At 44.4% G+C, this 26,876-nt stretch overlaps 1 protein-coding gene across 1 annotated transcript in view; it reads right to left on the reverse strand.

Moving 5' to 3' along the window:
- Nucleotides 1-26,876, reverse strand: part of LOC124796316 (facilitated trehalose transporter Tret1-like) — a 71,703-nt gene that overhangs the window by 17,555 nt on the left and 27,272 nt on the right. Inside the window, exon 3 of the mRNA XM_047260443.1 lies at nucleotides 11,579-11,788. Coding sequence (XP_047116399.1) covers nucleotides 11,579-11,788 — 210 coding nt within the window. The remainder of the gene's footprint in view (nucleotides 1-11,578; nucleotides 11,789-26,876) is intronic.

Below are 26,876 nucleotides of genomic sequence, written 5' to 3' on the forward strand. Positions count from 1 at the left end.
CTTCCATTTAGGAAATCATTAGGGAATTCAATATTCCGAGATTCACAGTGTCAAGAGTGAGCCGAGAATACCAAATTTCAGGCATTGCCTCTAACCACGAACAATGAAGTGGCCGACGGCCTTCATTTTATGATCGCGAGCAGCGGAGTTTGCGTAGACTTGTTAGTTTTAACAAGCATGCAACACTGCGTGAAACAACCTGAGAAATCAACGTGGGACGTATGAAGAACATATCCGTTAGCAGAGTGCGGCGAAATTTGATGTTAATGTACTATGGCAGCGGACGACCGTCGCGAGTGCCTTTGCTAACAGCACGACATCGCCTGCAGATCCTCTCCTGGGCTCGTGACCATAACAAGTGAGCCACGATTTCAGTTGGTAACAGCTGATGGTAGGGTTCTTGTGTGCCAAAGACCCCACGAAGCTATGACCAAGTAGTCAATAAGGCACTGTGCAAGCTGGTGGGGGCTCCATAATGGTGTTGGCTGTGATTACATGGAATGGTCTGGGTCCTCTGGTCCAGCTGAACCAATCATTGACTAGAAATAGTTATATTCGGCTACTTGGAGGCCATTTGCAGCCATTAATGGACATCATGGTCCAAAACGACGATGGGATTTTTATGGATTACAATGCACCAAGTTCGCAGTCGGTATGAAGAAAATTCTGGGCAGTTAGAGCTAATGATTTGGCTACTCATCAAAAATTTATAGGACATAATCAAGAGATCGTGCACAGAATCCTGCATTGGCAAACCTTTGGCAATTATGGACGGCTATAGTGGCAGCATGTCTCAATATTTCTGCAGGGGACTTCCAGCGACTTGTTGAGTCCATGCCACGTCGAGTTGCTTCACGATGCCGCGTCAAAGGAGATGCGACATGACATTAGGCAGTGTTCCATGAATCTTGCCACCTCAGTGTATATGCACCAACGGGTTTCACCAGAAAACGGAGTATAAGTGACTTCTTTAAGAATGCAACTGTGAACCTTTTAGCAAATGCCCGGTGTCTACATCTACATCTACATGATTACTCTGCAATTCACATTTAAGTGCTTGGCAGAGAGTTCATCGAACCACAATCATACTATCTCTCTACCATTCCACTCCCGAACAGCGCGCGGGAAAGACGAACACCTAAACCTTTCTGTTCGAGCTCTGATTTCCCTTATTTTATTATGATGATCATTCCTACCTATGTAGGTTGGGCTCAATAAAATATCTTCGCATTCGGAAGAGAAAGTTGGTGACTGAAATTTCGTAAATAGATCTCGCCGCGACGAGAAACGTCTTTGCTTTAATGGCTTCCATGCCAACTCGCGTATCATATCTGCCACACTCTCTCCCCTATTACGTGATAATACAAAACCAGATGCCCTTTTTTGCACCCTTTCGATGTCCTCCGTCAATCCCACCTGGTAAGGATCCCACACCGCGCAGCAGTATTTTTACAGAGGACGAACGAGTGTAGTGTAAGCTGTCTCTTTAGTGGACTTGTTGCATCTTCTAAGTGTCCTGCCAATGAAACGCAACCTTTGGCTCGCCTTCCCCACAATATTATCTGTGTGGTCATTCCAACTGAAGTTGTTCGTAATTTTAACACCCAGGTACTTAGTTGAATTGACAGCCTTGAGAATTGTACTATTTATCGAGTAATCGAATTCCAACGGATTTCTTTTGGAACTCATGTGGATCACCTCACACTTTCCGTTATTTAGCGTCAACTGCCACCTGCCACACCATACAGCAATCTTTCCTAAATCGCTTTGCAACTGATACTGGTCTTCGGATGACCTTACTAGAAGGTAAATTACAGCATCCTCTGCGAACAACTAAGAGAACTGCTCAGATTGTCACCCAGGTCATTTATATAGATCAGGAACAGCAGAGGTCCCAGGACGCTTCCCTGGGGAACACCTGATATCACTTCAGTTTTACTCGATGATTTGCCGTCTATTACTACGAACTGCGACCTTCCTGACAGGAAATCACGAATCCAGTCGCACAACTGAGACGATACCCCATAGGCCCGCAGCTTGATTAGAAGTCGCTTGTGAGAAACGGTGTCAAAAGCTTTCCAGAAATCTAGAAATACGGAATCAACTTGAGATCTCCTGTCGATAGCGGCCATTACTTCGTGCGAATAAAGAGCCAGCTGCGTTGCACAAGAACGATGTTTTCTGAAACCATGCTGATTACGTATCAATAGATAGTTCCCTTCGAGGTGATACATAATGTTTGAATACAGCATATGCTCCAAAACCCTACTGCAAACCGACGTCAATGATATAGGTCTGTAGTTCGATGGATTACTCCTACTACCCTTCTTAAGCACTGGTGCAACCTGCACAATTTTCCAATCTGTAGGTACAGATCTATCGGTGAGCGAGCGGTTGTATATGATTGCTAAGTATGGAGCTATTGTATCAGCGTAATCTGAAAGGAACCTAATCGGTATACAATCTGGACCTGAGGGCTTGCCCGTATCAAGCGATTTGAGTTACTTCGCAATCCCTAAGGTATCTACTTCTAAGAAACTCATGCTAGCAGATGTTCGTGTTTCAAATTCTGGAATATTCCATTCGTCTTCCCTGGGGAAGGAATTTCGGAAAACTGCGTTCAATAACTCCGCTTTAGCGACACAGTCGTCGGTAACAGTACCATCGGCACTGCGCAGCGAGGGTATTGACTGCGTCTTGCCGCTTGTGTTCTTTACATACGACCAGAATTTTTTCGGCTTTTCTACCAAATTTCGAGACAATGTTTTGTTGTGGAACCTATTAAAGGCATCTCGCATTGAAGTCCGTGCCAACTTTCGCGCGTCTGTAAATTATAGCCAATCTTCGGGATTTCGCGTTCTTCTGAACTTCGCATGCTTTTTCCGTTGCCTCTGCAACAGCGTTCGGACCTGTTTTGTGTACCATGGGGAATCAGTTCCATCTATTACCAATTTATGAGGTATGAATCTCTCAATTGCTGTTGCTACTATATCTTTGAATTTGTGCCACATCTCGTCTACATTTGCATAGTCAGTTCGGAAGGAATGGAGATTGTCTCTTAGGAAGGCTTCTAGTGACACTTTATCCGCTTTTTTAAATAAAATTTTTTTGCGTTTGTTTCTGATGGATTTGGAAGAAACGGTATTGAGCCTAGCTACAACGACCTTGTGATCACTAATCCCTGTATCAGTCATGATGCTCTCTATTAGCTCTGGGTTGTTTGTGGCTAAGAGGTCAAGTGTGTTTTCGCAACCATTTACAGTTCGCGTGGGTTCGTGGACTAACTGCTCGAAATAATTTTCGGAGAAAGCATCTAGGACAATCTCGGAAGATGTTTTCTGCCTACCACCGGATTTGAACAAGTATTTTTGCCAACGTATCGAGGGAAGGTTGAAGTCCCCACCAACTATAACCGTATGAGTGGGGTATTTATTTGTTACGAGACTCAGATTTTCTCTGAACTGTTCAGCAACTATATAATCGGAGTCTGGGGGTCGGTAGAAGGAGCCAATTATTAACTTAGTTCGGCTGTTAAGTATAACCTCCACCCATACCAATTCGCACGGAGTATCTACTTCGACTTCACTGCAAGATAAACCACTACTGACAGACACAAACAGTCCACCACCAATTCTGCCTAATCTATCCTTCCTGAACACCGTCTGAGACTTCGTAAAATTTTCTGGAGAACTTATTTCAGGCTTTAGCCAGCTTTCTGTACCTATAACGATTTCAGCTTCTGTGCTTTCTATTAGCGCTTGAAGCTCAAGAACTTTCCCAGCACAACTACAACAATTTACAACTACAATTCCGACGGTTCCTTGATCCAAGCACGTCCTGTATTTGCCATGCACCCTTTGAGATTGCAGCCCACCCCGTACTTTCCCGAGGCCTTCCAACCTAAAAAACCGCCCAGTCCACGCCACACAGCCTCCGCTACCCGTGTAGCCGCCAGCTGAGTGTAGTGAACTCCTGACCTATTAAGCGGAACCCGAAACCCCACCTTCCTATGGCGCAAGTCAAGGAATCTGCAGCCAACACGGTCGCAAAACCGTCTGAGCCTCTGAGTCAGACCCTCCACACGGCTCTGCACCAAAGGTCTGCAGTCGGTTCTGTCAACGATGCTGCCTTCATCTCGTGAGCAAGACCGGCAGCCTTCACCAAATCAGATAGCCGCTGGAATCCAGAGAGAATTTCCTCAGATCCAAAGCGACACACGTCATTAGTGCCGACATTTGCCACCACCTTTAGTTGACTGCACCCTGTGCTCTTCATGGCATCCGGAAGGACCCTTTCCACATCAGGAATGACACCACCCGGAATGCACACGGAGTGCACACTGGATTTCTTCCCCTCCTTAGCCGCCATATCCCTAAGGGGTCCCATTACGCGCCTAACATTGGAGCTCCCAACTACCAATAAGCCCACCCTCTTCGATTGCCCGGACCTTTGAGAATCATCATCTGAAACAGGGCAGGCAGCTGCATCTGGCTCAGCCAGAGACAGTACCTGAAACCTGTTTGTCAGACGCACCTGGGAGGCTTTCTGATCAGCCTCCGGGGACGTCTTTCGCTGCCTTCCACGCCTTGGAATGACTTCCCAATCAACCACAGGCGAGGGCTCAGCCCCACTGCGGGCAGCAACCGGGGCAACCACAGCGGCAGACCGATCTGGGGACAGGCGGCACGAGGTTGGCATTCCCGTGATACCCAAGTCCGGCTCCCCACAGTGGTGCCCATTGGCAACAGCTTCAAGCTGCGCGACCGAAGTCAGCGCCGCCTGCAGCTGTGAGCGAAGGGATGCCAACTCAGCCCTCATCCGAACACAGCAATCACAGTCCCTGTCCATTCTAATCGATGTTGAACAACAGTTACTGAAACACTAACCTGTACAAATGCCTAACGACTGCGCTACAATCTGCCTGAATTTACGATTACAGTAACTAAAACTCGAAATTACACCTCCTATACGAAACTCTCACGCAATTTAAGTAACAATCTACGAAGTAAACACAGAAAAAAAGCTATATACGTATCTTTCTGCGCTGTCGATGTGCACCAACTGGGAGCTCAGGCCACACTCCTGACACGTAACAATAGGCAGAGATTTTAATTCTGTACTGCAGAAAGGTCAGGCACCAAATTTTAATGCTCGTGGTGAGCTGGAAGTTTCAAACGACGCACTCACTATGGTAGTTAAAGGTCCTTGACAGTCCAATCGTGGCCGACCATCCGCAGTGTCATCCCCTGCCATTGGCGACATCGGATGCGGAATGGAGGGGCATGTAATCAGCACACCACTCTCCCGGTCGTTGTGGGCTTGTTGTCCTGGAAGCGCTACTAATCGGTATAGTAATTCTTCACTTGACCTCGCGAGGCTGAGTGCACCCCTTACCAGTCCTCTCATCAAGGAAAAATCCCTGGTAGTACTGGGAGTCGAACCCGCCCCCCCTCCCCCCCACATGGCAGTCAGCGGAGACAGACACTATGGTAAACGCTTGGGCTTATTTCCACCCGAAAGTCGTATGTGAAACATACGTAAATAGAGATTCCGTAAGCAGACTAGAGTGACTCTACGTCAGTACAGGGGTTTTACCTAATGTAACAGTTTGTGAATATTGACCTGTGAGCTTTTTGGGGGTTGATTTTGAGGAAAGAGACCAAACTGCGAGGTCATCGGTCATATCGGATTAGGGAAGGATGTGGAAGGAAGTCGGCCGTACCCTTTCAAAGGAACCATCGCGGCATCTGCCTAAGGCGATTTAGGGAAATCACGGAAAAACCAAATCAGGATGGCCGGACGCGGGACTAAACCTTCGTCCTCCAGAATGTGAGTCCAGTGTTCTAACCACTGCGCCACCTCACTCGGTGAGCTTTTCGGGTTATGTCGCCTACTATACAGGGTAATTCACGAAGATATGCAAATACACTCCTGGAAATTGAAATAAGAACACCGTGAATTCATTGTCCCAGGAAGGGGAAACTTTATTGACACATTCCTGGGGTCAGATACATCACATGATCACACTGACAGAACCACAGGCACATAGACACAGGCAACAGAGCATGCACAATGTCGGCACTAGTACAGTGTATATCCACCTTTCGCAGCAATGCAGGCTGCTATTCTCCCATGGAGACGATCGTAGAGATGCTGGATGTAGTCCTGTGGAACGGCTTGCCATGCCATTTCCACCTGGCGCCTCAGTTGGACCAGCGTTCGTGCTGGACGTGCAGACCGCGTGAGACGACGCTTCATCCAGTCCCAAACATGCTCAATGGGGGACAGATCCGGAGATCTTGCTGCCCAGGGTAGTTGACTTACACCTTCTAGAGCACGTTGGGTGGCACGGGATACATGCGGACGTGCATTGTCCTGTTGGAACAGCAAGTTCCCTTGCCGGTCTAGGAATGGTAGAACGATGGGTTCGATGACGGTTTGGATGTACCGTGCACTATTCAGTGTCCCCTCGACGATCACCAGTGGTGTACGGCCAATGTAGGAGATCGCTCCCCACACCATGATGCCGGGTGTTGGCCCTGTGTGCCTCGGTCGTATGCAGTCCTGATTGTGGCACTCACCTGCACGGCGCCAAACACGCATACGACCATCATTGGCACCAAGGCAGAAGCGACTCTCATCGCTGAAGACGACACGTCTCCATTCGTCCCTCCATTCACGCCTGTCGCGACACCATTGGAGGCGGGCTGTACGATGTTGGGGCGTGAGCGGAAGACGGCCTAAAGGTGTGCGGGACCGTAGCCCAGATTCATGGAGACGGTTGCGAATGGTCCTCGCCGATACCCCAGGAGCAACAGTGTCCCTAATTTGCTGGGAAGTGGCGGTGCGGTCCCCTACGGCACTGCGTAGGATCCTACGGTCTTGGCGTGCATCCGTGCGTCGCTGCGGTCCGGTCCCAGGTCGACGGGCACGTGCACCTTCCGCCGACCACTGGCTACAACATCGATGTACTGTGGAGACCTCACGCCCCACGTGTTGAGCAATTCGGCGGTACGTCCACCCGGCCTCCCGCATGCCCACTATACGCCCTCGCTCAAAGTCCGTCAACTGCACATACGGTTCACGTCCACGCTGTCGCGGCATGCTACCAGTGTTAAAGACTGCGATGGAGCTCCGTATGCCACGGCAAACTGGCTGACACTGACGGCGGCGGTGCACAAATGCTGCGCAGCTAGCGCCATTCGACGGCCAACACCGCGGTCCCTGGTGTGTCCGCTGTGCCGTGCGTGTGATCATTGCTTGTACAGCCCTCTCGCAGTGTCCGGAGCTAGTATGGTGGGTCTGACACACCGGTGTCAATGTGTTCATTTTTCCATTTCCAGGAGTGTATTTTAATATGTTATTCTACAAGTAAAACTAAAACCAAATAAAAAAGTTTATATAAATATAGGTCCGCAAATGTTTCAGTTACGGAGTTACGGCTGATCAAAGATTTTGCCTGAAATTTAGCAACTTCGCTAATACGAAGCCATCGCGAAACTGTGCGAGGTTAATGTAAAGCATGATTTCCATTTATTTTGTTGTTATTGATCTGATGAGTCTAATAAAACATGTCCCAGACAGATTTTCAACATGACGGCGCGTCTCCATATTTCACCAAAACCGTTACTACACATTTAAATGAACATTTTCCCCAGAAATGGATTGCTCGTTGTGCTACACGTCTGTGTATGAGGATGGGTGAAAGACATAATTCATGAGGACAAAGTTAATACAAGTGATGGATTACTTGCTCGCATTATGAATGCAAAAGACGAAATTAAGAACAATCCTGTGAAACTGTAATGAGCAACAAACTCTGTTCATACAAGTGCTGCTAAATGCATTGAACTCTGTGGGGACATTTTGGAACATTTATAGTGAATGTATTCTGAAACTGTATGCACACTATACAACTTCCTTAACACTGAGCTATGTTTTCTTCGGTTTCACATGAATTCACGTGGGCTATGGTATTAATAAAAGCATATTATCTGTCACATTCGTACAGTTTCAGTTAACGTAATTACCATCATTTTTCCAAAATTAAATTCTCTATAACTTCTGTTGAAAACTTTGTGCAATTGTCTGGAATTTAAAAAACAAATTGGGCCAAATAGTTAATAAATTAAAAATTTTACCAAATTACTTTGCTTCTCTGAATGTTCTGGATAACTACTGCAGATACACGTCTGGGATATGTTTTATTAGATTCACCAGATCAATAAGAACGAAATAAATAGAAATCCCCCTTTACTTCAAGCGCGTACAGTTTTGTGATGGCTTCATAATAGCGAAGTTGCTGAATTTCAGGCAAAATCTTTTATTAGCCGTAACTCCGTAACGAAACACATGCGGACCTACGTTTACATGAACTTTTTTCTTTAGTTTTTCTTGTAGAATAACATATTAAAATATTTGCACATCTTCGTGAATCACCCTGTAGAACCTTCAGACATGTGAAGCAAACAACCTTTCTCGGCTGTGGCGCTTGCCAACTAAACACTCCAATACTGGACGGCAGCGGTCTGAAAGACGATATAAAAAAAACCTTGGGTTAAATATCTCAGTCAAGACGAAGAAGGATTAGTTAGTGGCTTCCATAAGTTAAACTACAACTTAGGAAATGCATTATTCAATATTCCAGAAAGAAAGGATGTCGGCGGAATCGAACGACATGGTTCGTGAAACCGCCTCGAGCTGATATGGAAAGGATCTGCATGTTCCGTTTCAACTATTTCAAGTAATGTAACATCCATTTGGTATCGAGTCATATTGACAGTGCGATCTGAAGTACACTTGGCACTACACTAAGCACTGAAGGAAGAGGTGAACGTTTGTGTTTCATTTATTATTCTTATGTATGTGCGCACTTCCTAAGATATTCATTGCTGTGCCCTCATTCAGTAATTTAATTTTGTTTAAATTTTTGTATGTTTGGGTTTGTGTGAGTGAGCTTTATGCTAGTGAGGTGAGTCTGGTAAAGATATTACAAATGAAGTTGGAAGTTTACTAGGTCGATAGTCTGCAACTTGGTAAAAGAAACCAAAGACGTGGGCGGGGAGGTTCCATCAGCCGCAGTTGGCCAACCTGGTTAGGTAGACCTCCCCTCCTCTGTCTGGGAAGTGGAAGGAACTGGCGGTTAGCGAAACTACGGACCGAGGACTGCTGGAGAGGAGGCACTGGTGGTTAGACGAAGCAGGTGTACTCTGTTTAGTACTATGAAATAATAAGCCATCTCAAACATGGTAAGCTTGTGGAATATTTAAGTTGCAATACTAATAAAACATTTCTTTCTGTAGGTAATGGTTCAAATGGCTCTGAGCACTATGGGACTTAACTTCTGAGGTCATCAGTCCCCTAGAACTTAGAACTACTTAAATCTAACTAACCTAAGGACATCACACACATCCATCCCCGAGGCAGGATTCGAACCTGCGACCGTAGCGGTCTCGCGGCTCCAAACTGTAGCACCTAGAACCGCTCGGTCACTCTGGCCGGCTCTGCAAGTAATATTTTGTGTTAATTGCAGGACGGACATTTTAATATGATGGGGTGTTACTCCAGTAGTTAAGACCGGGGCGGTACTTAGGTCCTTTGTTCATGTCATGATCCACTTCTTTCTTCAGGTTTCAGAAATTGGTTTCAGGACATGATGTTAGAGATAATTGAAATATTTAAGTGCGTTTGTTGATTTTAAGTTACTACAAATATTGCTATATATTCAATATATTAATCCAAGAATTCTTTCATTTTGCCTGTGATGTTTTGTGCAGTGGTAATCACTTTTTCTGGTGATCAGTATTAGCACTGATGTCTCGGCCTGGTATGTACCGCATTAGCACTGGCATGGCGACAAGGAAAATACCATTCAAGGCTGGAATTGCACGACGATAACCGTGAAACGTTATTGCAGATTTAATTTAAAAGCTAGGAAGTGGCATGTGCATATATTTTAAACAATATAATTGTTTAATGTAGTTTTGTCATTGTTATTGCCCATACGCCTGTAGGAGGCCATTATATAGTCAACAACCGAGCGAGGTGGCGCAGTGGTTAGCACACTGGACTCGCATTCGGGAGAACGACGGTTCAATCTCGTCTCCGGCCATCCTGATTTAGGTTTTCCGTGATTTCCCTAAATCCTTTCAGGCAAATGCCGGGATGGTTCCTTTGAAAGGGCACTCCCGATTTCCTTCCCCGTCCTTCCCTAACCCGAGCTTGCGCTCCGTCTCTAATAGCCTCGTTGTCGACGGGACGTTAAACACTAATCTCCTCCTCCTATACAGTCAACTGAGCAGTTTCTAATCGCATAACCATAATTTCATTGTCCAGAAATGTATGTGACCGGTGCATGAGTGTAAATGATTCGGTTTGTGCGGCTGTTGAAAGTAGTTAAAATCTTAGGTTGCTAGGGCAGTCATAACCTACCCTACGTATTCTTTTATTTCAGTATAAAAAAAGGAGTGACCATAGTTAATGTTAGTACTAATAAAATGAATACATGAAATAGTTACATCCGGAGATATTATAGTGAATCATATTTGGGCAAGGGGACTACGCGTCGCGTGAAGTGAAGTCAGTAATAAAGAGCAAGTAGTTAGATAAAAGAGTAATAAAATAAACTTTTAGATGATTTTAAGAACGAGAACTCGTCAGTACTGATAGTTCAGTAGGAGTCCAATTTTCCCACCACGTTTATTTGACATGAGCAAACGTTTGAGTTAATGGATGAGAGGTCCGCCATTGAACATCACTGACAATCACTCTGGCACGGTTAAAGCCAATACAGGGTGGTTCAACGAACATTCCTGGCCGGCCGGAGTGGCTGTGTGGTTCTAGGCGCTACAGTCTGGAGCCGAACGACCGCTACGGTCGCAGGTTCGAATCCTGCCTCGGGCATGGATGTGTGTGATGTCCTTAGGTTAGTTAGGTTTAATTAGTTCTAAGTTCTACGGGACTGATGACCTCAGAAGTTGAGTCCCATAGTGCTCAGAGCCATTTGAACCCCCTCAGATACATATCAGTAGGAGTACCGAAATGTAGCCGTAAAATGGAGATAACGGTGACCGTTAAAAAACATTTTCGTTCAAACATCAGTCCAGCTTACAAAGTGACATCATCCCTTACTAAGTTTTCTCTTCTTTCACAGGATGACCCCAGCATTTACGAAATGACTACGTAACATCAGTATGGCCTTATTTTAAAGTTGTTTTTGTAATGCCATATAGCCTGAAGATGAGGTTTACCTCGAAACATGTCGCTAAATAAATAAGTAATACAATAGTTGACAAACTTTGTGACTGGTAGTGGTAATTTAAAAAAAACCTTTATATATTCCTATAATTTAACTAAAAATGCGGAAAGAAAGGACGAGAGGTGCAGATCCAAAAGATAAATATCCAGTCATTTTGTTTGTATGTGCAAAATATCCGTTATTTTGGAGCAGCATGCTCTCAGCCGTTACTTTCTTAATTAGGTGAGATCGAGTAGCTTACATGATTACTCAGTACGTCTCTCCAACACCAAAATTTTTTAAAGTGTGCATGTGTGACCCGATAAGCGAGATGTGACGTACCTCGAAGACTCTGGTGCCTCGCAAACGCTTGAGGGACTGCTGGGCTTCCTTGTAACGCCCTCTGAGCAACAGGTAGGTGGGGGACTCCGGCATCCACGAGAGGGTGGCCACCAGCAGAACGGGGAAGGCCATCATGATGCCGGCCAAAGTGCGGAAATGCACGTACGGTGCTACGCAGAACACCACCAGAGTGCCCAGGTTCTGCATCACCTGCACAAAATCACACACAAATAACATGAAAAGACCACACGCCAGAATCCATTTCGTCGAGATAGCGCTGCAGAATGAGTCTGCATCTGTATTAGTTTGGTGTCCTCTTCGACACAGAATCAAATTAAGCTTTCGTTTGTGAAAAACGGAAATGATTAAAGTGACAAAGTCAGTTGCTCTGAAGGTGGATTGTAAGCAGAGGGCTTGCAGACTTGAAGTGCGGTCTTAAACAGGAAATATATTCTATGTGTAGGCTTTCAGCCACGAGAAATCATAAACTGTAAGTAGGAAGACCATTTCATAAATAATGCAAGTAATCTTTCATTTATTTCTATATTTATTTCCTGACATTACCTCTTTACAGTTCTTCAGTGTAGTCTTTCTGCTTGACAATGACCACCTCCCAAAGTTGGGTAATTTTCACAGTTCCACGGAACAAGCCACTTATATCTACATATATAGCGATACTCTGAAAATCAACGTGAAGTGCGTCACACTTCAAACTGTACCAGTTATTAGGGCTTTTTCGCGTTCTATTGGCTTAAACGCCTCTAATCTTTTCTTCGTAATCTGTATGGGAGTGATATCTAGGGGGATGTAGTATATTTCTAGATTCCCCACTAAACAATTCTTCGTGTTTTTTGAAATATATGGACTTTGTTATTACCCTCAAAGAACCAAAGCAATATCCCTCCAGTAGTTGATCTGTAATCTGTACCTACTCAAGACAGGAGTTTCTTTTTAAGTGAGTGCAGCGGTGTGCCATTTTCTCTTTATAAGTCCCTGCACTCTTGTTTATAAACATGCCAATAATTCTTAATAGTTGTGTAAAAGTTCGGAATTATATCATTTTAAATGGGGTCTCAGAAAAATTTTGAGTAAAATGAGGCATTATCGTTTACATACTCTTTGTAATATATATTTGAAAACAACATTTCTTGGAACTTTCAGTTCTGAATGACGAAAAGCTTAAAAAATTATCGTTATAAATACCAGTGATATGTACTAATAAAGGGTAGGGGCTTCAAGCCTTTATAAAAAGTTGTGCCATGACTGCATAACGCTACCTAGAAAATTTCAAAGCCTCATTCCTTTCAGCGCCTGAGACAAGTGTATCTAAGTTCTCAAAAACTGGAAGGTGAGAAAATGGCATTTGAAAAACACATTGAGGTCTACGATCCCTTTGGGGTGTAAAGAATTGAAGCTTGTAAGCCAATGCAACCAAAAGATACAGACATTCGTATCTCTTTCTTTGATACTCGAAAATTCCCTCGTTCTAATCTAAAGCGTACTTCTCGCTAACCTATATTCATGAAATTTGGTGAGAAGCAAAGATTCACAGTACAAGTAAAGGAAAAAATCGAAAATTATTTTTTAAGTAATATCACACGAAAAAAAATTATTAACCGACTGTCTCTCTGACTGTCCGTCTGTTAAAATGCCTTTCCCTCGTGAACAGCTGACATGTCAAAGTGAAATTTATGTCAAATGCTATGGTCTCTTGGTGGCGTAAAACAGTTAAGGTTCCAAGTCAATGCAATCAAAATATACTGCCTTTTATGTCACATATCTTGATATTCGCAAATCCACTCATTTAAACGTATAGGGTACTACCGGTTGGCATAAAATTAGGAAATTTGATAAGAAGCAAGATTTCACAGTGAAAATAAAGGGGGGGAAATCAGAAGATTGTTAATTTTTAATTATATGGCACGAAAAACAAATTGAAACACCTTAGCGCTGTGACAAGTCTGGATGAGTCCTGTACGCAGCAGTGGATATTAAATGATTAATAATTATTGTTGTGAAACTTTAATTCAATTTTCTACTAAAATGGTGTACTTTCTGAATCAATTAATCGTAAACTGCGTTGTCTTGTGCGTATCACATCATTTCACAGCATCCTGTAAAGTGAAGTTTTATATCTCATTGGATTTTCACTTATTTGAAAACTTGTGCCTTTCTCTCTGCGTTCCAGCGGGTCGAATATTTTGTAACATAGGAAAAAGATGTGTAGAAACTAACTTTTCAACGGTTGTTATAATTCTCTTGGTCTCGTTCAGATGCGTATCAGTCTTCATTATGAGAGCACCATATCTTCATACAGGACAGAACTGTCCAGTATTGGAGTTGACAAGGAGGATCTTAACACAACGTATGGTATTTGCTAATACTAATTCATTATCGCCACTATTTCCTGAAGAAAACTTTGTTATCCACCAATTCATGTGTCGTCTTATTTTAACTCTACACATTTTCAGAAAAAAATGGCGTGACATTTATTCCATTAACAAAATTTAACTATTAGGAGAAACAGTGGAAAGACATCCAAACTGTCACAAGAAACTACCGTATTCGCATTTTAGTTCCTTAGACATTAGCTGACAAATTACATCCTCTATACTTATATTTATTTTGACATAATACACCGAAGGAATTGGTGTATGGAAAGCAATGAAATATCTCTATAACGTTAGGTATGTGATTGACAGATAGTGATCTTCACCCTGTAATTGATCTGCGCACAGTAATTTAGAGCAAAAGATTGAAACTATCCAGAAGATAACAGAGCGACGCAGATTATTGGCGACAACCATGAATTGCGAAAAAGGGATCTAGAAGGTCAGATATTAGGCAGATAAACGTACATCTAACGAGATAGCATCTGATTATGCTGAGCTGCGTGAGAGCTAGTACTGATATTTATCTTAAATAACGTGTCAAATATCCAATTAGCTCATCAGAGATAGTCCAACAACGGTAACTGATATGGAAACTATCATTTTCCGTCAGGAGCCACCTGTAACGTCTCTCTTAATGGGACAAGAATTTCCATTTGCTATGGCCAGTCTTTGTGTGCTTCAGCAAGCTACATCTGGTTTAAGGATGCAATAACATTGATGTTAACTGCTAATTGATAGAAGTGGACATCTCTATTACTTCATGAACATTTCAGAATATCTAAAGGAAGATTCTGGCAAAGATAATTCCCAAACGAGCATCAATAGTGCTGTTAACTTAATTACCTAACTTGATACTTGTACATCCGTAGATTTGTTAGCATAATGGTGTACTAACTATGACATTAGACAGCTCTTTCAAGAACATACAACACAATCCAGTGTCACCATTTGAGAGTCGGTAGTGTGTTAATACTACACTAGAGGTGTAATAGAACGTTTTACACTTTTATTGCCAAATTTGCAAAATTTTCAAGGCAAAAAGTGAATTTATCCCTGTATGCGTCTTTCCTAAATTTTTTGAATGCTGCTAAAAAAAAAAAAAAAAAAAAAAAAAAGTCGTTTCTCCGTTTGGAAAACAGCGTAATTTAAAATTGGTCCGTTTTCGTTTTATATGTCTTCCAAAAGCTATCTTATCATCTTTGATAATATGCTGCCCACGCCAGTGGAGATACTGAACTAATTGACGGAAAGAGAACATGTAAGAATGTAGCAAATAGAGCAGGCGAAGGGGAACACAGGCGTGTAAAGATGAGACTGAAAGAACGTGTTAAATGTCTAAGTGGAGGTCAAATACAAAGCTGTACAAGTATGCATACGTAATAGGAAAATTAGAGACCTTTGGGAAAAAAGGAGTTGTATGAATGTCAAGAGTTCATATGGCAATGCCATACTAAGCAAAGAAGGGAAAGCTGTAAAGTGGAATAAATATACAGAAGGTCTATAAGAGGTCGAGGCGGCGGCCTGTTTCGGACCTTCCTCCTCACATTTTATCCTGTTTGCATACTGAATTTGCATACGAGATTATCTTGCTTCATTTACTTTCCGATTCGGTTGTTACTTGTCTTTCCACCTGTACTGAGGACTGACATCATGAGGGGATGGCGTGTAGTATGAAGGTAACCCACCCCTCTGTACCAAATCTAACATCTCATTCCAGTAGTAGTTTGTTCCTTAAAAGCATCTGGCTGGAGTGAAAACAGAAGGCAGTTTCGCACTTCCTGGAAGAGCTGAGGGTCACTCAGAAGGCAGCTCCTACGCTAGCAGACCGCACAGAAAGTCAGGCGAGCCTTTCAGGCATTACCCTCTTGGCTCAGCTTTCGTGAACAATGAGCGGGGGAACGGAAGGCTGGTGTCCTCAATAGCAGAACGGGAAACCACTGGTAGAAAGGTTGAGAGCTCAGCTGGTTATTAAACTTCGGGTGCAGTCCTCAGCTGCCCGCTTCCCGTTATCTTGCTGTGTGTGATCATCAGACACTTTTTCTCGAGGAAAATACGCAGCCATTCGTGCGTCCGTAAATTTCCAGACTTTTCCCTTCCTGTTTGAACGCTGTGCGAAGCCCAACAGAATTTCCGACAGACAAGTCTAGGTATGGGGATGGGATGACATTCTTTTTCCGTTTCCATATACACGTATCTCATTGGCGGGTACATCTTTAAATTTATGGCGGGAGCTAGTGAACGAGCTTCCGGTTCTCTGATTGGAAGAGCTTTAAGGTCTTTTCTGGGATTGGTTAGAAAAGACTGTACCCGGTGCCGTCCCAGATCGGACGGCAGACTATGAAAACTGAGACTGGCATTTATAGTCTGATTCGAACTTGGTCATTATGCTCTGGACTCCGCGCCCGTACGTTTTTTTCTTGACTTCTGACTTGTGTCTATTCTTTGAAGTTTTTTCTTTGGGACTTAGTCACATCCGCGGCCGGTAACTGGGAGCATGATCAGACGCGTGATTCTCAATCACATCACAACTACTCGCCACTACAACCGTTAGCAGCGGCACCTCTACTTCTCCGCAGCTACCTCGAAAGCACTCACCGTGAGGCCGCATTTGCAATGCGCACTCGCGGCTTCAGAAACCGTGGCAGGAGCAGTTAATTCCTGATTTCTGTTTTTAGTTTTCATAATTTCATCTAAGCACCTCATGCACTAGTATCCATATTTTTCTGCAATCTAATTCATGCTTCAAAAGGGATTTTGTTCATAACCACTCACGATTTTGCTTTGTTGTGTTAGCTCATTGGATGCCACCCACCTGGAGATGTTTCTGATTCTTCCTTTATTCATCGATAGGTTGTTTGCTCTGTTCGTGTTCATAGCGCTTCTTATGGAATTATATAATTTTGCAGTCACGACTGATAACGTAATTTGTATCCTTTATGTGTCTGGGCACCCTCTCAGTGGTAGTTGCCCACCATCATGCTGGTGCCGACCCTAACAATCATTCATTTTCTTATCATTGTTCCATTTTAATTACGTAAATTTATCCTCAATTTGTTTTATAACCTCAGACAATGGAAAATCCAGGATGGAATAATGACAATATTATGAAAATGATATATTACTACTCACCATATACAGGAAATGTTGAGTCGCAGACAAGCACAACAAAAGGGCTACCAAATACGTAAGCTTTCAGCCAGAAGGCCTTCTGATATAGACATCATGCATACACATTCATTCACGCAAACGCAGCTCACACACGTATGACCACTGTTTCTGGTTGCCGGGGCCAGATTGAGCTGCGTTTACGCGGATGTGTGTGTGAATGTTGTCTGTTTGAGAAGAAGGCCTTCTGGGCGAAGCTTACGTGCTTACTAGTCCTTCTGTTCTTGTCTGCGATTCAACATCTCCGCTATACGGTGACTAGCAATCTATCCTTTTCATAATATACACTCCTGGAAATGGAAAAAAGAACACATTGACACCGGTGTGTCAGACCCACCATACTAGCTCCGGACACTGCGAGAGGGCTGTACAAGCAATGATCACACGCACGGCACAGCGGACACACCAGGAACCGCGGTGTTGGCCGTCGAATGGCGCTAGCTGCGCAGCATTTGTGCACCGCCGCCGTCAGTGTCAGCCAGTTTGCCGTGGTATACGGAGATACATCGCAGTCTTTAACACTGGTAGCATGCCGCGACAGCGTGGACGTGAACCGTATGTGCAGTTGACGGACTTTGAGCGAGGGCATATAGTGGGCATGCGGGAGGCCGGGTGGACGTACCGCCGAATTGCTCAACACGTGGGGCGTGAGGTCTCAACAGTACATCGATGTTGTCGCCAGTGGTCGGCGGAAGGTGCACGTGCCCGTCGACCTGGGACCGGACCGCAGCGACGCACGGATGCACGCCAAGACCGTAGGATCCTACGCAGTGCCGTAGGGGACCGCACCGCCACTTCCCAGCAAATTAGGGACACTGTTGCTCCTGGGGTATCGGCGAGGACCATTCGCAACCGTCTCCATGAAGCTGGGCTACGGTCCCGCACACCGTTAGGCCGTCTTCCGCTCACGCCCCAACATCGTGCAGCCCGCCTCCAGTGGTGTCGCGACAGGCGTGAATGGAGGGACGAATGGAGACGTGTCGTCTTCAGCGATGAGAGTCGCTTCTGCCTTGGTACCAATGATGGTCATATGCGTGTTTGGCGCCGTGCAGGTGAGCGCCACAATCAGGACTGCATACGACCGAGGCACACAGGGCCAACACCCGGCATCATGGTGTGGGGAGCGATCTCCTACACTGGCCGTACACCACTGGTGATCGTCGAGGGGACACTGAATAGTGCACGGTACATCCAAACCGTCATCGAACCCATCGTTCTACCATTCCTAGACCGGCAAGGGAACTTGCTGTTCCAACAGGACAATGCACGTCCGCATGTATCCCGTGCCACCCAACGTGCTCTAGAAGGTGTAAGTCAACTACCCTGGGCAGCAAGATCTCCGGATCTGTCCCCCATTGAGCATGTTTGGGACTGGATGAAGCGTCGTCTCACGCGGTCTGCACGTCCAGCACGAACGCTGGTCCAACTGAGGCGCCAGGTGGAAATGGCATGGCAAGCCGTTCCACAGGACTACATCCAGCATCTCTACGATCGTCTCCATGGGAGAATAGCAGCCTGCATTGCTGCGAAAGGTGGATATACACTGTACTAGTGCCGACATTGTGCATGCTCTGTTGCCTGTGTCTCTGTGCCTGTGGTTCTGTCAGTGTGATCATGTGATGTATCTGACCCCAGGAATGTGTCAACAATGTTTCCCCTTCCTGGGACAGTGAATTCACGGTGTTCTTATTTCAATTTCCAGGAGTGTAGTTATATAACCTCGATATTTATGAGCCGTGAGTAATTTTGAACACTACTCGAGAAAAAATATAATTGTACCAGATTAGACCCTAACATTCAGCAAACATTAAATTATTAAATTGAAATTCTTAGGTCCTCCAGCGACAAGCAACCGGCGGGGCCCCTGTCGTGTTCAGGAACTCGTCAAATGACGTTTCCCGATGAGTGCTACAGTCGATTTTTCAAGTAGACTATTACCTTCATGGGGTAGCCTATTATTCTGTATGATCTGGAGTGATAGATTCAGCATCAGTCTAATCTGCACACCCACAGAACACCTGACGAGCAAGATCGTGTTCGTAGTACACTCGGAGTCTGGTTCAAATGGCTCTGAGCACTATGGGACTTAACATCTGGGGTCATCAGTCCCCTAGAACTTAGAACTACTTAAACCTGACTAACGTTAGGACATCACGCACATCCATGCCCGAGGCAGGATTCGAACCTGCGACCATAGAGGTCGCGCGGTTCCAGAATGCAGCGGTGTCTGGCAGAGGGAACCAAACTTCAGGACAATATTGGAGAAAGAGAAGACGAAGTAGCTGAAGATGGGGTGGCAGGTATGATACTGCGAGAAGAATTTGTCAGTGCAGTCGAAAAAAGGTCTCTAGACTCGACGACTTTCCTTGAGAACAAATGAGATTATTGGTAGAATTAGCCACAACACTATTCTACCTGGTGTGACAGATGATGAGACTGGCGAGGTAACCTCAACGAAGAATGTGACTTCACAAATTCCTAATGATGGAGACCTGACAGATGTGAATATTACCGAACTGTCAGCCTAATAACCCATGGTTGCAAAGTACTGACACGAATTATTTATAGAAAAATGGAAAAACTGGTAGGAGCTGAACTTGGTGAACATCAGTCTGGATAAATGTAGGGACGCGAGAGACAATACCGACAGTACGACGTTTCTTAGAAGTCAGGTTAAAGAAACACAAACAGACGTTCATAGTATTAGTAGATTTAGGAAAAACTTTTGTCAAGAGAGACTGGAATATACCGTTGGAAACTCTGAACGTAGCAGCAATAGAGTACAGGGAGCAAAACGTTGTGGTGTAACGTATCATTTCGGTAAAATGTTGTTAGTTCAACGTCCACCTAACTTACGAATGATGATCGCGGTAGCTGAAACCATTTAATTTAGGGTCGAAAATGTTTTGGAGGTTTCATCATTTTTTCGAAGTCTTTGGCTTTGTCTCTGCATGTAAACTGACACGGATGGACGCCGCGCGTCCTCAAGGTGGTACAGCGATTGCAATATTACCACGATTTGTCGTATCTGCTGACTATTTATATTCCGAACTTCGGTGTTTCGGCTTGGAGGAGTGGTGCGCTCTACCGAGAATAAAGCACGCCATGACCATGCTGCGGAAGTTATCGGAAATAGACGATTAGAAGTTATCTGTTAAATCTTGTAGGCAGCTGTAGCATATCTTTCTCCTTTTACCCTCCGTCTCTAAATCCCACACAGAATTGTTATTTATTTTTAATTTCACCACTGTTGGCAACATAATTGTTGTACTTAGGTTTTGTAACATGTCACCTGATTATATAAACGGGTACAAAAGAGACGATATATATACCTGACAGGAAAGGCCGTAGGTATTCATCAACCTAACCAAAGATCTCCAAAACGCTTTAAAACTTTACTCTGCGATAATAGTGTTATTTTGTCAAATGTTCTTTGTAAGTCGAAAAAATGTTTCTGTTTTCGCTGTTTGTTTTTTTCACCTAGTAATTTCCAGGCACCATTTTTATTTACAAAATGTAACTTTGTATTTGTGATGTGTTACAACAGAGAAAGTAACTTGTGAGCACTGGAGGTATTCTATCTTAGTTGTTTTATTTTCACGTTTTCATTTAATCTTTAGTCAAATACCTCCTCAAAAGCATGTTCTGAAATATTGTTTTGACTTTCGACTAGACAGTGCCACACGTTACCCCAAAGTCGTTGGTTAGACACTGGCCTCGCATTCGGGAGGACGACGGTTCAATCCCGCGTCCGGCCATCCTGATTTAGGTTTTTCGTGATTTCCCTAAATCGCTCTAGGCAAATGCAGGGATGGTTCCTTTCAAAGGACACGGACGACTTCCTTCGCCATCCTTCCCTAATCCTATGAGACCGATGACCTCGCTGTCTGGTCTCCTTCCCCAAAACAACCCAACCCAACCCAAAGTCGTAACACAACGCATACGCACATTTGTCTTATTAACACATATAAATCCATCTGATAATGGAGGTTTAAACCTTTGAAACGCGTTGTGGATGTAAATAAACCGTGACTGGAAACAGGAAACTTGTTGTTTCATTCGATAAAAGAAGCGTAATGGAATGTAATAGATGTCAGTCAGACGATGTTGAGAAAATGATATTGGGAAATGAGACACTAAAAGTAGTAGATGACTTTTGCTGATTTGAAAGAGAATAACTAATGATGGGCGAAGTAGAAAGCAAATTAAGTGGTGAATGGGAATAGCAAGAAAAATATTTCTGAAAAAGAGAATGCTGTTAGTACCGAATGTAAATGCTAGTGTTCAGAAGTCTTTTCTTGTCTGGGGTGTACAGAAGTGGATCGCGGACAATAAAAGATTTCACACAAGAAGAGAATAGAAGCATTTGATACGTGGCGCTACAGAAGAATGCTGAAGATTAGATCGGTAGATCCAGTTACCAATGTGGAGATACTGAACAGAACTGAGAAGAAAAGAATGTTATGTCATACGTTGACTAAAAGCAGGAATCAGCTGATACACTGGATCTTGCGGCCTCAAAAAATCGTCGATTTGGTAATGGAGAGAAATGTGGTGGTTAAAAACTGTCGAGGGAGACCAAGTGGTGAATGCAGTAAACAGGTTCGAATAGATGTAATTTGCAGCCACTGTGCAGAGATGAAGAGGCTTGCACTGGAGAGGCTAGCGTGCAAAGCTGCAGCAAACCAGTCTTCGGACTGAAGATCACAACAGCAACGACAACACACCTAATTGCTTGTAATTAGAAATCTGCCCTTCCTGTGCACCTTTCAGTGCGTCTGCGCATGTTCCTCTAACCAGATTTTCCTATAGCAGATACTGTAAAAAAGCTTTTTTTCCACCTTTTTGTCCAGTATTTTATTTACTTTGTATTTTATTTAGCTCCTCAATTTTCTCTTGCTTCGTAGCAATTCCTTTCGTACGTTTCCAGTTCATTTTTCTCCGCTTTAGCTGTTTCGCTATAGTACCGCGTGATTCGAAAAGAAAGAAGAGACTTTAATTGTTTATTACAAACAAACTATAAAAGATCGAAACACATTGCACATGCCACTGGATAGAGTTTTGAAACAGCTGCGCTGTTGTTAGTAGCAACCTGGAAATTTCGCCACAAGAGAAATTTCTTTGTGTGTTAGAATTCGCACGAATTCAGTCCATTGTTCAACTGCAACGTTTTTTCCGCCGTCGATTCAGCAAGAAGCTGCTTCTGCACACGCTGGTTTATGAACAGACATATAAAATTCTTGTAAGTTGCTTGCATATGCAAAGACAATAGCACTGGTTGGTCACGCACGTCTTGATGAAAATGTCGAGCGTTTACGAGGTGTGTTCACACGGAGCTCCCCGTAAAGCAGGCCAGGAACTTAAACTTACTCAAACAACGGTGCGGCAGTTACTGCAGCATTTGCGTCACGGAGACCATAGGAACGAATTTTACATTTCAGTTCTCCAGGGCCGGCCTCTGTGACCGAGCGGTTCTAGGCGCTTCAGTCCGGAACCGCGCTGCTGCTACGGTCGCAGGTTCAAATTCTGCCTCGGGTATGGATGTGTGTGATGTCCTTGGTTTGGTTAAGTTTACGTAGTTCTAAGTCTAGGGGACTTATGACTTCAGATGTTACGTTCCGTAGTGCTTAAAGCCATTTGAACAATTTTTGAGTTCGCCACGAAATGGCTTTCCGAGCGACTCATCTTTTCGAACGAATAGACGTTTCGTCTAGAGGGTAAAGTAGACAGCCTTGTAGTACGAATTAGACAGTCGTCCTAGAACGTGAAAGAATGAATAATCGTATGGTGTCAGTGGCCGGGAGTTCCCAGGCGGGAAGTTCGACCGCCAAGTGCAAGTTGGGCGACATGCGCGTCGACAATGCGGATGAAATGAAGATGAGGACAGCAGAACACCGAGTCCCTGAGGGAAGAAAATGTCCCACTCCAGCCCCTACGTGGCATTCCAACGCGCTGACCATTCAGCTACACTATTGGACCATTAAAATTGCTACACCAAGAAGATATGCAGATGATAAACGGGTATCTATTGGACAAATATATTATACTAGAACTGATATGTGATTACATTTTCACGCAATTTGGGTGCATAGAACCTGAGAAATCAGTACCCAGAACAACCACCTCTGGCCCTAATAACGGCCTTGAGACGCCTGGGCATTGAGTCAAACAGAGGTTGGAAGGCTTGTACAGGTAAAGCTGCCCATGCAGCTTCAACACGATACCACAGTTCATCAAGAGTAGTGACTGGCGTATTGTGACGAGCCAGTTGCTCGGCCCCCATTGACCAGACGTTTTCAATTGGTGAGAGATCTGGAGAGTGTGCTGGCCAGAGCAGCAGTCGAAAATTTTCTATATCTAGAAATTCCTGTACAGGACCTGCGACATGCGGTCGTGCATTATCCTGCTGAAATGTAGGGTTTCGCACGGTTCGAATGAAGGTTAGAGCCACGGGTCGTAACACATCTGAAATGTAACGTCCACTTTTCGAAGTACCGTCAATGCGAACAAGAGGTTACCGAGACGTGTAACCAATGGCACCCCAAACCATCATGCCGGGTGATACGCCGGTATGGCGATGACGAATACACGCTTCCAATGTGCGTTCAGCGCGATGTCGCTAAACACGGATGCGACCATCGTGATGCTGTAAACAGAAACAGGACTCATCCGAAAAAATGAGGTTTTGCCATTCGTGCACCCAGGTTCGTCTTTGAGTACACCATCGCACGCGCTCCTGTCTGTGATACAGCGTCAAGGGTAACCGCAGCCATGGTCTCCGAGCTGATAGTCGATGCTGCTGCAAAACGTCGTCGAACTGTTCGTGCAGATGGTTGTTGTCTTGTTGTCCCCATCTGTTGACTCAGGGATCGAAACGTGGCTGCACGATCCGTTACAGCCATGCGGATAAGATGCCTGTCATCTCGACTGCTAGTGATACCAGGCCGTTGGGATCCAGCACGGAGTTTCGTATTACCCTCCTGAACCCACCGATTCCATATTCTGCTAGCAGTTCTTGGATCTCGACCAACGTGAGCAGCAATGTCGCGATACGATAAACCGCAATCGCGATAAGCTTCAATCCGACCTTTATCAAAGTCGGAAACGTGATGGTACTCATTTCTCCTCCTTACACGAGGCATCACAACGACCTTTCACCAGGCAACGCCGGTCAACTGTTGTTTGTGTATGAGAAATCGGTTGGAAACTTTCCTCATGTCCTCACGTTGTAGGTGTCGCCACCGTCGCCAACCTTGTGTGAATGCTCTGAAAAGGTAATCATTTGCATATCACAGCATCTTCTTCCCGTCGGTTAAATTTCGCGTCTGTAGCACGTCTTCTTCGTGGTGTAGCATTTTTAATGGCCAGTAATGTAATTGGGCTGTCAACGTGAAAGAGACTCACCGAAACTGAATGTGTTTTGTCCTGCTTCTGTTTATGGACCTTTCTTTTTCTACGGAGGAAACTGTGACAGTAATGTCATACCTGGACATGTTGGTTGTTTTCTAAACTCCACGAAAATTCCAGTGATTACATTTTTATATGTGACGACGCCCCGCCTCACTTTCACGTTGAGGTGCGGCGTTATCTTAAGAGCACCATCCCACAACGCTGGAATGGAAGAGGTGGACAACATGATCGTGTTCATTGTCTCTAACCTCCCAGGTCACCAGACCTCACAGCTTGAGATTTTTTTTCTGTGGCGGTACATAAAACACAGAGTCTTTTTCGCACTTATGGTAGCTTTTCTTCAAGACCTGAGAAATCGAACTGTTGAAATTACCGATCCAACAAACAGCAACCTGTTGATTCGTGTGTGAAATCAAATGGACTATCATTTCAATGTTTCTCGAACAACGCATGGTGTTCACGTTGGGTGTATTGTATAGTGTCTGTGCGAACATAAACCTCTGAACCTTTCCGTGTCCAGTGACATGCGCAATGTGATTCTGTCTCTCATAATTTCTCTGTAATGAACAACTGAAATCTGTTATTTTTTTTAATCACCCTTGCCCCCCTTCTTGCAGCGGTGTACAGTAGGTCTCTAGAAGAGCGTAGCGTTCCAAAGGATTGGAAAAGGGTACAGGTCAAGAAGGGACGTCGAACAGATGTGCAGAACGATAGACCTATATCTCTAACGTCGATTAGTCGTAGAATTTTAGAACACGTATCATGTTCGAGTATAATGACTTTTCTGGAGACTAGAAATCTACTCCGTAGGAATCAGCATGGGTTTCGAAAAAGACCATCGTGTGAAACCCAGCTCGTGCTATTCGACCACGAGACTGAGAGGGCCATAGACACGGGTTCACAGGTAGATGTCGTGTTTTTTGATTTCCGCAAGGCGATCGATAGAGTTCCCCACAGTCGGTTAATGAACAGAGTAAGAGCATATGGACTATCAGGCCAATTGTGTGAATGGATTGAACAGTTCCTAGATAACAAAACACAGCATGTCATTCTCAATGGAGAGAAGTCTTCCGAAGTAAGAGTGATTTCAGGTGTGCCGCAGGGGAGTGTCGTAGGACCGTTGCTATTCACAATATACATAAATGACCTTGTGGATAACGTAGGAAGTTCACTGAGGCTTTTTGCGGATGATGCTGTGGTATATCGAGAGGTTGTAACAATGAAAATTGTACTGAAATGCAGGAGGATCTGCAACGAATTGACGCATGGTGCAGGAAATGGCAATTGAATCTCAATGTAGACAACTGTAATGTGCTGCGAATACATAGAAAGAAAGATCTTTTATCACTTTGCTACAATATAGCAGGTCAGCAGCTGGAAGCAGTTAACACCATAAATATCTGGGAGTAGGCATTAGAAGTGATTTAAAATGGAATGATCATATAAAGTTGATCGTCGGTAAAGCAGATGCCAGACTGAGATTCATTGGAAGAATCCTAAGGAAATGCAATCCGAAAACAAGGGAAGTAGGTTACAGTACGCTTGTTCGCCCACTGCTTGAATACTGCTCACCAGTGTGAGATCCGTACCAGATAGGGTTGATAGAAGAGATAGAGAAGATCCAACGGAGAGCAGCGCGCTTCGTTACAGGATCATTTAGCAATCGCGAAAGCGTTACGGTGATGATAGATAAACTCCAGTGAAAGACTCTGCAGGAGAGACGCTCAGTAGCTCGGTACGGGCTTTTGTTAAAGTTTCGAGAACATACCTTCACCGAGGAGTCAAGCAGTATATTGCTCCCTCCTACGTATATCTCGCGAAGAGACCATGAGGATAAAATCAGAGAGATTAGAGCCCACACAGAGGCATACCGGCAATCTTTCTTTCCACGAACAATACGAGACGGGAATAGAAGGGAGAGCCGATAGAGATAGTCAAAGTACCCTCCGCCACACACCGCCAGGTGGCTTGCGGAGTATGGATGTAGATGTAGATGGAGATAATGCTGTGCCCCAGACATACAGTTTCAGAAATTTTTTGGTGAGTTGTTTGAGTTTACACTAGTAAGCTAGAATAGTCGTACACTTTGATATCGATGGTTCGCCGGTAGAGACGTTTTGTTCGTTTTCGCTCACAGAAAGATGGTTAATATACATAAATTGTTGGGAGAAGTCGCGGTGGAAATGGCACGTTCGTAGGAGCGTGGTAAAGTGCGTGGTGGTAAAAGCTTTATTGGGCAGTATTAAGTAATTAATTGTTGGTGCGTGTAGCAGAAGAACGGAACAGAGGGATATGCTTCCGTATTTATTTTGAAAAAAAAGAAAGAAAAA

Source organism: Schistocerca piceifrons, chromosome 4 (genome assembly GCF_021461385.2).
Source record: "Schistocerca piceifrons isolate TAMUIC-IGC-003096 chromosome 4, iqSchPice1.1, whole genome shotgun sequence".
Lineage (NCBI taxonomy): Eukaryota > Metazoa > Arthropoda > Insecta > Orthoptera > Acrididae > Schistocerca > Schistocerca piceifrons.